This window comes from Dromiciops gliroides, chromosome 6 (genome assembly GCF_019393635.1).
Source record: "Dromiciops gliroides isolate mDroGli1 chromosome 6, mDroGli1.pri, whole genome shotgun sequence".
Lineage (NCBI taxonomy): Eukaryota > Metazoa > Chordata > Mammalia > Microbiotheria > Microbiotheriidae > Dromiciops > Dromiciops gliroides.
The window spans coordinates 99,187,677-99,200,884 of NC_057866.1; the positions used below are offsets into that span (position 1 = coordinate 99,187,677).

Below are 13,208 nucleotides of genomic sequence, written 5' to 3' on the forward strand. Positions count from 1 at the left end.
TGTGATCTAAAAAAACCTGCTTTCCCAGCGAGAAGAGGAGATATCTGAGATATACGATCCTTACCCCCATGGTTTTAGATTGAGCATTTTCCCTTAAGAAGAACTCAGTAGCAGCAATGGCTGTTGCATCCTAGAGTGAGTTCGAAAAGGAGCTGGGTTTGTACAGTTTCCTAGTTCTTCACTGACAGGGCTGATCCTATATCAGGGTACCGGGTTAGGTGGGTCGTTGCCCTGCATCTTAACATCAAGCCTGTGCCCTCTCCCCTCTGTCCAGTCTTATGACAAGGGGCTTCAGGCCTGGCATCCCAAATATGGCTAATCTCCAGATCATCCAAAGGGGACTTTTTAGCAGCAGATACCCAATAAATGACCTCTTCTTTTCCTCAATTTTGTGGATATTGAGGTTAAAATGAGTCTGTGTTTCCTTAGTGCATGTGTTCCTGATGAGAAATGTCCTAGAAGCAGATGTAGGGGTTAGAGGAAAGTACCCAGGGATTAAAAATTGACAGTTGGTGGTGCAAATACAGATGATGGAGTCATGTGGGGGAAAGAGTACGTCCTTTTCATCAGAATTCCAAAGGAGGCTTTGGCTTGACAAGCCTCATGGAGTGGCTCCAAGATTCCTGTGGGTCAGCAGGGCCCTGAGGGATCCTTACCATGTGTTGTTCTTCACCTCTTCCAGCAGGTACCCTCCAGGCGTGGTGAGCGTGGCTCCAGCTGGCATCCCTGCAGCAGTAGAAGGAATAGTCCCCAGCGCCATGTCCTTATCCCACGGGCTCCCCACTGTGGCCCATCCTCCCCATGCTCCTTCCCCTGGCCAAACCGTCAAACCAGAAGCTGATAGAGACCACCCAAGTGACCAATTGTAGCCTAAGAAAATAGCATTCCCAACATTGGAGCTTTCAACATGAAGATGATGTGGAAAAAAATCTGGATTTTTGAATAGAGGCAAAACCATGAACTTACAGGAGACCATAATTGTTTTAGAAACTGGTCCAATATACAGATATAAAAGGCAAAAGGTGTGGGAGGTGAAAAGAAGATTTGGAAAACTTTTTTTCCTCCGTATAAATTGTAGTTTGTCCCCCGTCCAGTGGACTGATTCACTGTTTCTGTGTCCTATGGGTTCTTTGTTAAGCAAGAGAAGTTAGTAGTTTAATTATATCATGAATGTACTTGTCTGTGTACAGTTTTTAGAACATTAAAAAGGATTTGTTTGCTTAGCTGTCAACAAAAAGGAAAGCAAAAAGGAGGCATTCAGAAAACCAATTTTGAGATGATTTTTTTTATATGTTAAAACATGCCCCAAATGAGGCAGTTGGCAAACTTCTCAGGACAATGAATTTTTCCCATTTTTCTTTCTACGCCACACAGTGCATTGTTTTTTCTACCTGCTTGTCTTATTTTTTAGACTAATTTAGTAAACAAAAGAAAAACCATTTCTTCTGATTTGGGCATGAATTTCCCTTCTTTCCAAATGAAGACAACATTGCAAAGAGATTTTGAGGAAGACAGAGGTTTTGTATAAATGAGCATTGTGCTTTTGGTCACCAGTTAAAGTATATATTATTGGTGGTTTGCAAAAAGGCACTAGACTGCTGAAGGGTAGCAGCATTTCATCGCCTACATTGATTCCTTCCTGGTAATGTGGTAGGCTAGCAATATTTTTGGTTAAAATCATGTTTGTGACTGTAACCATTTGTATGAATTATTTTAAAGAAATAAAATTCCCAGACAAATATTATATGTGTAACATTTTTTATTTCTAATAATTTTTAGCCAACTTTGAGTTCCATCTCTTAGCTATCAGTTTGAATCTTAACATTTTGAGAAAGTTTGATTTTCCATGGTCGTTAACAAGATGTTAATAGTACCCTCTTGGAAGCTGGGAAATAAGCAGTCCTTACCTTAGCAGATTCCCCTCCACAATTCTATAGAGATGAAAAAGATACTTGAAAGACAAAGTGACACATAGTTTAATCCAAATAACTCAGTTTTTTCCTTTATAAGCATCGATTGGGGTTATTGTATTAAAGCTGAGGGTCTCAAGTGTATGATCCCAACCAGTGCCATCCCAGCAGGCCAGGAAGAGAAGTTAGCTCCAGGCCCTAATATAGGGATGTAGAAAAAGAGTGAAAAGTCCTTTGATGGGCCTTTCCTTCAAGTGGGGTCATCCGGTATGTTTGGCGATCATTAAGCAGAAGGAATTCTAGGGCCTTCAGACACACTTCCTGTGTTCCTTTACACTTAGAAGGCCGTGATGCAGACGGGGACTTTGGAGAGGAAGATAATTTGAAATTTCTCATTCATTTCCATTTCCCTTCCAGTGAATTCCATCCCATTTCCTTCTTCCCTGACTGGTCTGGCAGCAGAAAAGCCTCTCATTGCTTAGATGTTGCATTCATGAACAGCAAAACCAAAATGGTGTGTCCAGAGGTGGTGCAGCTGAACCAGATGAAAATGTAATTGGGAAATGTTGAACAAAATAAATAAAAATGCAATACTTTATGTTACCATGTTCATTTATTTGTTGCTTTCTAAATCAACTTGGAGCCTGCAGAGATCCATTTCTATTTGAGTCGGACACCCCTGATATACAGTCTGTTAGACTCTCAAAGACTGATGAGAAGTAGGAACTGGCCACAGGACTTAGACATATTCATGATCCAAGTGACCTGGGAGTGGGGTCATAAAGAGAAAGTGGAAATTCAATGGGTAGAGTCCTCGAATGAGGGATTTAGCAGGAATACCTAGTAGAGAAAGGTTAGACTGCTCATCTGCCAGAAGAGCCTTACCATACACAGCTTTCTTTGGGCCAGTGCTTCATTTCCAAAAATTTCATCAGGTTTTTCAGCCATTTAAAAAAAAATACCTACCACCGCCATTTTCAGGAAGAGGGAAAACTGTTTGGTCTTGTTCAACTCTTCTTGACATCATTTGGGGTTTTCTTGGCAAAGATACTGAAGCGGTTCGCCATCTCCTCCAGTTCATTGGACAGATGAGGAAACTGAGGCAAACAGGGTGAAGTGACTTGCCCAGGGTCACACAGCTAGTAAGTATCTGAGCCCAGATTTGAACTCGAAGATGTCTTCCTGTCTCCAGGCCACTATCCACTGTACCCACCTATCTGCCCAAGGAAGAATGGGTAATGATATAAAAAAGGGGGGCCTAGTAACAAGAAACTTAGGAATACATTCCTGTCTCGGCCAACATGGGACTGGCATTAGAATGGAAATTCATGTCAGTGAGAGGTCATTTGAGTAATCATTTCTTCCCCTGCTTTGCTTTAAACTTGGATTCAAGTCTCAACCTCTCCTAATATTTGCTTACTTACATTTGGTTTAAAGGTTGAAGACCTCTAAGATTCTTGGGCTTCTAGTAATAAGGGAAGAGTTAGAGAGTCTCTAATTGCTCTAAATAAGCCCCTGCCTCCCCAGACCTAAATGAGCTATATCCCAAGGTCCCACTGCTGAATCACTCAGTAATCAGATCATGGAGAATGGGAGTTACTATGGGATTGGACATGAGTAAATGTTCTGATTTTCAAAAAAAGGAATAAAACGATCAACCAGTTACAAGCAAGCATGTATTTTATCAAGCACCTACAAGGTGCCAGGCACTGTGGTAGCCAATGAATATAAACCTGAGAGAGTGCTTGCCCTTAATGAGCTTACATTTGATCACAGATAAGCAGATACAGAATATTCACACAGATTTACATAAAAGCAAAAATAATGATTTTAGAGGGTGGGGGTCCACTAACAAGGGTAATCAAGAAAAGCCTCTAGAAAGAGGTGGCACTAGAATTGAGTTCTCAAGGAAATTAATTAGTGGTCCTAAGAGGTAGAGCTGAGAAAAGGACAGCATTCTGGGCATGGGAGACATCCTGTGGAAAGGCCATTTTGACTAGAGGATGTGTGGGAGGGAGAGTGATTAAGTGATCAACCTGAAAAGGTAGTCTGGAGACAAATTGTAAAGGTCTTTTTTTTTTTTTGGTGAGGCAATTGGGGTTAATTGACTTGCCCAGGGTCACACAGCTAGGAAGTGCTAAGTGTCTGAGGCCGGATTTGAACTCAGGTCCTCCTGAATCCAGGGCTGGTGACCTAGCTGCCCCTGTAAAGGTCTTTAAATGACCAAAGAGGAATTTGTGTTTTATTCTAGAGGCATTGGTGAAGTTCTGTAAGCAAGTGAATGACATGGTCAAATCTGCTTTCGGAATATCCGTTTGGCAGCAGTGTGGTGAGCGCATCAGAAACACTGGAAAACTTAAGGTCCCCCATTGGGAGGACATTGCAGGTCTAGGCAAGAGGGCAGGAAGGCCTGAACCTAATACCATTGTGATGAAGGGAAAGAAGGGGGGGAATGCAAGTGATACTGAGGAGGTAGAGACATCAAGACTTGACAGATGGTTGGACATCAAGCAACAAAGAAGCATTTATTCAATGCCTATCAATCATGTGACAGTGCTAGATAAGGGGTGGATGAAATAAAGTGTCAAGAATGACTACCACACCACACACCAGTGAATAGAAGAATGATGGTGTCCCCTACAGAAATAGAGAAGTTAGCAGGACAGTCCGGTTTAGGGAAAGACAATGAGTTCTGTTTTAAACTAATTGTTTTTGAGGTGCCCGTGGGATGATCAGGTTTAGATGTCCCGCAGGAAATTCTGATCCAACTTGTTAGGTAGAATTTAGAAGGGATTCCTACAGCAAAGTACAGGACTTAGAGGGACCTTGAAGGTCATTGAGTTTAACCCCTGAATAGAAGATTTTGCCACTTATTACCTGTGTAACTTTGGGCAAGCCATTTAGACACCTAAGGTCTCACTTTCCTCGTCTGTAAGATAAGAGGTTGAATTTAATGAATTATAAGGTCCCTTTCAGCTTTAATTCTGTGACTACTCTTTGGATCTCAGTGCTCAAATACTTTGAATACAACTAACTGTTATTTTTCAACCCCAAATCTCTCAATTTTTCTGCAAAAATAGCACATGAGACTTTATCAGATACTTTCCTAAAATGTAGGTAAACCAGAGATGGCAAGTGATTCAGAAGTCAGCTAAAAAAAAATAATTGAACTAAAGTAACATCTACTAGAACAGTACAACAAAAGTTTCATTAGTACCTAAAATATGCAAAGCACCACACTGGGTGGGGAGATAGTTAAAATAACCTAGTTCCTGCGTGGAACTCCCATTCTACCAGGGATTAGTGGGTTAAAACTCCTAAACTGAGGTTGAAACACCAAACACAGATGCTTATAATAGGAAGTTATACATGACAAATACCTTGGAAAAGGATACAAAGTGCTAGGAGGAGGCTGAGAGAGAATGTGATTACTAACTAAAGAAATCCAGAACATTTTCCTTAAGATGTCCTTTGAGTTGGTTGAAGATTTGGTAGAAATTTTCAGCATATTAAGAAGAAAGAGGGGCTCCCATATCAATGGTCATAGTGTGTTATAAATGTTAAATGTTTATGATGTAGTATAGTAGAATGGATACATCCAGGTCCTGGATTATACATGTAAAATCCTAAATTTTCTTACCTGAGTCAAATGAAAAATGAGGTGGACCTTTCCTGGTTTTAAATATATAGATACACACATATTTATGTTTATATATACATATATACGTTTCCTGAACAGACTGAATTCCAAGAGATTTAGGTATGTAGTCCTGGCTGATCAAGGAAGGAAAATGTCCCTTTTCCACCCACCTTCCTTGGCCACCCACATTGGCAGAGAGATAATAATGGGTCTTTGGATAGCACCTACGGAAAGAACCCACAAAAGATGATAATCCAACAGCATGTCTGGAGACACCACACAGCCCTACAGAGAATAAAGAAACATTTGAAAGAGAAAGGCATAAAATAACCCTCCTGCAGGGCTGACTAGGTGACATTTAGGGGATATACCACTCCCTCTTGTGAAAAATTATTCATTTGGACCCCTACTCTATTCCAATCAGTATTAATCAGTTTGATATTTTACATAAATCATGTAGGAATAATTAGATGAGATGGGTTCTTATAGTGTGCCTCAAACTTTAATGTAATTTTCACTACTTGTTTACCAAGTTATGAAGCTCACTTGCACAACCACAAGAATGCTGACAAGGAGATCTCCATCCTGTTTTGCTCAAATTCCACATCTAAACCCAGCATGGATGGGATGCCTTGATGATCTGGAAAGTCGCCCAACTTATTTTTGTAGCTCTGGACCATTCTCTCTTATCCAACATGAGCAAGTGACCATCTTATGAACACTTAGTGTGGAATGTCCCATGCTTCATCCGACCCAAGGACACCCCCACCCCACCCCACCCCTGTTGACATACCATTTTTAGCTGATGCATCAATTTTTGGCTCTCGAAGCAAGGTCTATCAACCAATGGGATTCTTTATTTTGTGTACCCCCTTTAGAGTGTTCAAGTATCAAATCTGGTATCAAACCTTATAAAAATAAGGCCCGGGAAGAAGGAGGCATCTCAGATTGTGAGGAAGAGGGGACCATGGACCCTTTAATAAAATGCCATTGGCTCAGAGCTCTGCCTCACTGGTTTTTCTTGAAGATTGGGCAATTAATCCCTATACTCCTTTGGATCTCTTACCCAGAGAATTAGTTCATATGTGAGACCTTGGGTTTCAGTCCATCTCTCATTTGTGACTTGAATCTTGTCATCAGAAAATCACTTTTTTTTTAACTAAAGTAGTTGATTTGAACAAATCTATTTCATGGTTAGGTGTGGTGTGCCTTGGCCAAGAAACTTGTCAGTGAAAACATCTCCAGTTGTATAATGAACATTCCACAGAAAGAACAATATCATTTACCCTTCAGACATTGACCCTGCCCCTCCCCCCCCCAAAAAGGCATAGAATCTCAAGATTCTATAGGAGAGGCCTCAGAGGCCAAATACTCCCAATTTTTATCTGTTGCTCAAAAATCCCTTTTACAAAAAAAAAAAAATCCCTTTTACAAAGTACTGAACAATGGTTATCCACCCTCTGCTCAAAGATATCCAGTGAGGGAAAGCCTATGAGCCCCCAAGGCAAGCCACACCATTTTATGATAATTCTCAGTGTTAAGAAGTTTATCAGGGGCAGCTAGGTGGCGCAATGGATAGAGCACCAGCCCTAGAGTCAGGAGGACCTGAGTTCAAATGTGACCTCAGACACTAGACAACTTACTAGCTGTGTGACCCTGGGCAAGTCACTTAACCCCAATTGCCTCACCAAAAAAAAAAAAAAAAAGGAGTTTATCCTTATTATCCAAACCTAAATTTGTCTCTTGGCAACCTCCATCAATTGTTCCTAACATAGCAACACTCTCTGAAGCCAAGCTGAACAAGGATGGATGATAGACAGCTCATGTGTGCATGCATGCATGCATGCACACACACACACACACACACACACTCGCAACCTGAAAGTTTTCTCATTTCCAGACTAAATATCCTTTACATGATCTTTATATGGTAGAATTTTGAGGCCCTTCTCCATCCTGGTTACCCCCACTCTGGGTATTTTCCAAACTGTGTCATTCAGAACTGAAAAGGAAACTCAGACTAGTAGAAATTAATACTCATTAACATTAGGGCAGCTAGGTGACACAGTGGATAAAGCACTGGTCCTGGATTCAGGAGGACCTGAGTTCAAATTTGGCCTCAGACACTTGACACTTACTAGCTGTGTGACCCTGGGCAAGTCACTTAACCCCCATTGCCCTGCAAAAAAAATAATAATAATTTTTTAAAATCACTAACATTGACATTGATTTATAGTTTTCAAAAATGCGTGTTTTCTACCTATTATCTCACTTAATCCTCCCAACCACCCTGCTATGATTAGAGCCATTTTACAAATACAAAGACCGATGCTGAAAAAAAAAACACACACAAAACAACAAACACCCTAAATTACTTGTCCAGGATTACATGGCTAGTAAGTGTTTGAGGAAGGATTTTGTTTTGTTGGAGATCAGCGTTAAGTGACTTGTTCAGGCTCACACAGGTAGTGAGTGTGTGAGGTCACATTTGAACTCAGGTCTTCCTGACTCCAGGGCTGGTGCTTTATCTACTGTGCCACCTAGCTGCCCTTGAGAAAGGATTTGAACTCAGGTCTTTTTGACTCCAAAAATTGATTGATGATGACTGATGATAACAACAAAGGCCATAACAATGACTTCTATGAAAGAAGGAAGAAGATGATGAGGAAGGAGAAGAGGAAGAAGAAAGAACAGCCACAGACACTGTGAAAATCAGGTGAGAGGCAGTGAGTGTGGCCTAGTATGGATCCATAGATCCACCATCCATGGAATCAATAGGACCAAAATTTCAATCCTGCCCTCAACACTGGTTAACTGTGTGACCCTGGACAAGTCCCTTGATCTTGCTCAGCTATGATTCTCCTATCTGTAAATGGGAATAAGAATAACATTTATCCAGCTGGTTTGTTGTGAGGGTCAAACAAGATAACCTAAGTAAATCTCTTTGCAAACCTTAAATCACCATATAAATGCCAGCTATTAGAAAGACCAGGATTCAAATCCCGCCTCGGTCATTCACCAGTTGTCTGACCCTGGGCAAATCATTTAGTCTCCTTATTACTAAGTTGTTATTACTTATTACTGGGTTTACTCTTAACTTCTCCCTGGAGAAAGGCCTCTCACAGATGAAACCACTGATTTTGGGCGCTGGTTTTTTACAAACCATGGATTTGGAGGATTGAGAGCCAGAAGGAACCTTAGAGATGCTCCAGTCCAAAACTCCTCATTTCATAGATGAAACATTATTGCCCAAAGAGGTCACAAAACTAGGGAGTCTGGTACCCAAACCATGAGATTTCAAGAGCTGTACCTTTTGGATCTTAAGACATGGCTTCTTCCATCTCAAGAATGGGAAGGAGACTTAAGAAATGTAGCCTCACCCTCCACCCAGTGAAGGAATTTCTACTCCCACCCCTCCCCAGTGTGTGTGTGTGTGTGTATGGGGTGGCGGGGGCAGGCTCAGGGCCTCCAGCTGGGATGTCTCTGGGCTGAAAAGGATGACTCATGAGTCAGAACAGCCACTGGAACCAAATTCCTTACAACCCAAACAAGCATTTTCTAAAACAAATAAACAGTAATTAAAAGCAGGAGGGAATGCTGAAAGACTGGGAGGTATTTAAAGGGGGTAACCCGACTGTGGAGACAAAACAAGGAAATGATAGGATCCGATTCATTTAATTCCCCTTTGAGTGACCACAGAGGTGCCTAAACCAGTAACTTGGTGATTTGGAGGCAAGGTGATACCTGCATGGGGACTTTGAGGAAGTCACTTAAACTCCCTGGGTCTCAGATTTCTTATCTGTAAAAGAAAGGGATTGAACAAGAAGGCCAGTAAGGTCCCTTTCAGCCCCAGACCTACAATCCTAAACCAAGAACAGAACCCAGGGGGGAAGGGTCTGTCCTACCCTCAGCTTTCTCCTTTCCTCTACCTAGGAACCATCACTAGCTCCCTATGACCTACAAGATAAAAGGTCCCCCTTCTCATTTTTATATTCAAGGTTCTCCACCTGTTGACTACCTTCCTATTTCGTGTTGTTGTTCAGTCGGGTCCAACTCTTCATAACCCCATTTGGGGTTTTCTTGGCAAAGATACTAGAATGTTTTGCCATTTCCTTCTCCAGCTCATTTTGCATATGAGAAAACCAAGGCACACAAGGGTTAGGTGACTTGGCCAGGATCACACAGCTAGTAAGTTCCCGAGGTTGGATTTGAACTCATCTTCCTAACTCTAGGCCCAGCACTCTACCCACTGAGCCACCCAGCTACCTTCCTACTACCCCAACCTTATTTCCCACTGCTCCTCTTCTTTCCCTTCTGCCCTTTTGGGCTTCATGCATTCTTCCTGTGGGGCTTCTGCTCACATTGCTGCACCTGCCTTGAGTGTCCTGTTCTTCTCTTGCCCCTTTGCTATGTTCTGTCCTTCCCATAAAGACCAGCTCATGCCCAACCTCCCTCCTGGGGCTCCCCTGGCCCATAGGGATCTGTATGCTCTTCTTGTCCTATAGGGCAAAGCTTCTTAAACTGTGGGTTGTGACCCCATATGGGGTCATGTAACTGAATGTGGGGGTCACAAAAAGTTGGACAACAGTAAAAGGTTATGTATACCTATTTTCTATACTTATATACTCAGGGTCACGTGAAAATGTTCCTGGTGAAAAGTGGTCACCAGTGGAAAAAGTTTGAGAAGCCCGGTTATAGAGAAAGCCCTGTTAGAAAATTGGTGGGGTTGGAGGTGGGGGTGGTCAGGAGATGAGTCTCAAACAAAGCTTTAGGGAAAGGAAAGCTTGAGAAATAAGTAATGGCCCAGTTTGTTGGTGTGTGCACTATTTGAAGGGGAGTGTGTATTGGGAACAGGAAGGGATAGGACTGGACAGGTAGGATGGAGCCAGACTGAAGAGGACCTTGAATGTTGGACTAGGGATCATATGATGTATTTTATTCAATAGGCCGTAAAGAGTGACATAAAATAGAAACACATCTCATCCAAACCAGACCATCCACTGTTCTCTGGGCTTGGGCATTGGTGTAGGCCGTTTCCCATGTCTATGATCAACCACTCACTAAACCTGGCATGTACTAGACATCTAGGTGATGCAGTAGATAGGATGCTGGGCCTGAGTTCAAAGTCAGCCTCAGACACTTACTAGCTGTGTGACCCCGGGCAATTCACTTCACCTGTTAGCCTCAGTTTCCTTGTCTGTAAAATTGGAATAATAATAACACCAACCTCCTGGGGTTGTTGTAAGGATCAGATGAGATCTTTGTAAAGTGCTTAGTGCAGTGCCTGGCACATAGTAGACATTTAATAGATGCTAACCATTACTACTACCACCATAACCACTAATACTGCCGGTGATAGAGATGCTGAGCCTTTTTCAGGGCTGCTCATCCACCTGACACCCAACCATCCCCTGGGGCACCAAGAAGCCGTAGCATGCTCAGTGGCCACATCCCAGTAAGCTATCTCTGCAGACGGGCTAAACCAGGCTAAGGGTAACTGACAGGCCTCAAACCCATTGGTGAGCCGGGGGTAGGGGGGTGTCTATACCAAGTATGTACAATCTTCCCCTGATAGAATAGGCAGATGAGAACATTTTGTTCCAACGGCCATGAAGGTGGCAGAAGCAGACACTGTGGAGCGCTGAGAGCTTGGCAAGACATAGAAAATACCAGGGTCATCCATGGCATCCCAGGCTATCACCAGTTGTCTTGACTTTATTCCTGCCACTGGACTTTGATGACTCTGAAAGAGATAGTGAGACTGATGACTTTGCCCAGCTCTGCCTCACCCACAAGTCTAGACACCACCCTGAGATGTCACCGGTCCTCTCCAGAAAAATAAAGGACAAACAACAAAAACTACTACCATCTCTACTTCTACAACACCTTCTCATCTCCAATTGTTACGACTTCTCTCTTGCCTTCCTTTAAATCCCAGCTCAAGGAGCCACCACCACCATGAAGCCTTCTCTGATCTCCCCCAGCTGATAATGATTCCGGCTCAGCATGTTTTCCTCGAGCATTTCATCTTTTGCCTCATCCCACTCTCCACTATGTCATCACACTCAATTCTGTGCATGTTCCACATCCCCCTCAGTAGATTCATGACATTAGATGTCAGGGCCTGACAGTTTCCTTCTTTGTCTCCCAAATGCCAACACAAAATTTTGAAGGATCATAGATCCAGAGCTAGAAAGAACATTCTAGTTCATCCAGTCCAATCTCTCCCTTTTACAGATGAGGAAACTGAGGCTCAGAGAGATGAAATAATTTACCCAAGATCACAAAGATGAAAAGTGGAAGAGTCAGGATTTGAACCCAGGTCCTCTGACTTCAGATGCAGTATTCTTTCCCTTGTAGCATCATATCGTTATCTCCTTTTTTAGTTTTCAGGGTTTTTTGTTTATTTGTTTTTAGCAGACCCACATTGGGAACCCCTTCTCTTGTATTTAAGATCAACTTAATCAGGCACATGCTTCTGGCTCCTTCCTCCACTCCCAGTTGTCTGGTTTCTCCCAAGCAGACCATGCAGGCTTGGCAGATGGCTGGTTTACTGCTGGGGGGAGTCATGAGATCCCAGATTTAGAGCTGAAAGGGACCTCAGAGATCATTTAGTCCAAGATTCTGAGTGGTAGTGAGAAAGGGAAAGCTGCCCCATCATCCATCAGCCTTCTCAGAAACCCTTGAGAGATGTGCATGTAATATTTAACAAGCAGCTCTCCAGAAAGACAGCACACTTTTAAGTATATTATTAACATTTTCTCCATTACTCTCTTAAGTCTAGACAATCAACAGAATAATAAATCAAGCCTTAATTTGTAGCATTTGCTGATTTCTGAAGTGTAAAGGCTCACAATGAAAATTTAACAATCAGCTTTCCAGTTGAGCTGACTCTAGCATACTTCTGTTTGTATCTGGTGCTCATCTTCAGCCCCTGGCTTTCTCTCATCTAAACTACTAGGGCTGGGCATGGTCCTTCCTGATCCACTCCCCTTATTGGGTGGTTGCTTCTGGCTTAAGCCCATTGCTTAGGGAGTGTCCACAAGAAAATGAAGGCTCCTCCTTCCACCCCACTCCTAGCCAAGTGGACTTTACAATACAGGCCTGTGAGTAGGAGTATTGGCCAGGAACATAGGCTCCTGCTACTTTTATCTATAAGGATTTCTTTGCAGGAAAATGTTTTCTTTTGTTCCCCTTCTTATGATTTTTATCACTTTATTTGCTGTGGGTTTTGTTGCTCTGAGGTGGTGGTAGGCTAGGGCTCCTCCTAGCGCAGTAGGAAGCACATCAGGAACTAGGCTCAAGTGTGGCCTCTTGGTTGTCTCTCACACTCTCCATGTAATAATAGAGTTGGAATATCAACAAATCAATCAATCAACGAGTATTTGTTATGCTTCTACTTTGTGCCCAAAATGACTCTGGATACTTTATGTTTGGTCAGTGAATTCAAAAGCATGTTTAGAGGCAGCTAAGTGGTGCAGGTGTCCGTGGAGCACTGGCCCTGGAGTCAAGACCTGAGTTCAAATCTAGTCTCATACACTTATGAGCTGTGTGACCCTGGGAAAGTCACTTAACACCAATTGCCTCCCCCAAAAAGGACCATTTAAACTGACTTAAGTCTGAGGCAGAATTTGAGTTGAGGGCTTTCTAACTCCTCC

At 42.5% G+C, this 13,208-nt stretch overlaps 1 protein-coding gene across 1 annotated transcript in view; it reads left to right on the forward strand.

The window, feature by feature from the left end:
• CTBP1 (C-terminal binding protein 1) overlaps positions 1–1,741 on the forward strand; it is a 58,673-nt gene extending 56,932 nt beyond the window's left edge. The window contains 1 exon segment of the mRNA XM_043972403.1: positions 683–1,741. Within this exon segment, the coding sequence (XP_043828338.1) occupies positions 683–869 (187 nt within the window). The 3' untranslated portion in view covers positions 870–1,741.
• Positions 1,742–13,208: the final 11,467 nt, after the last annotated feature.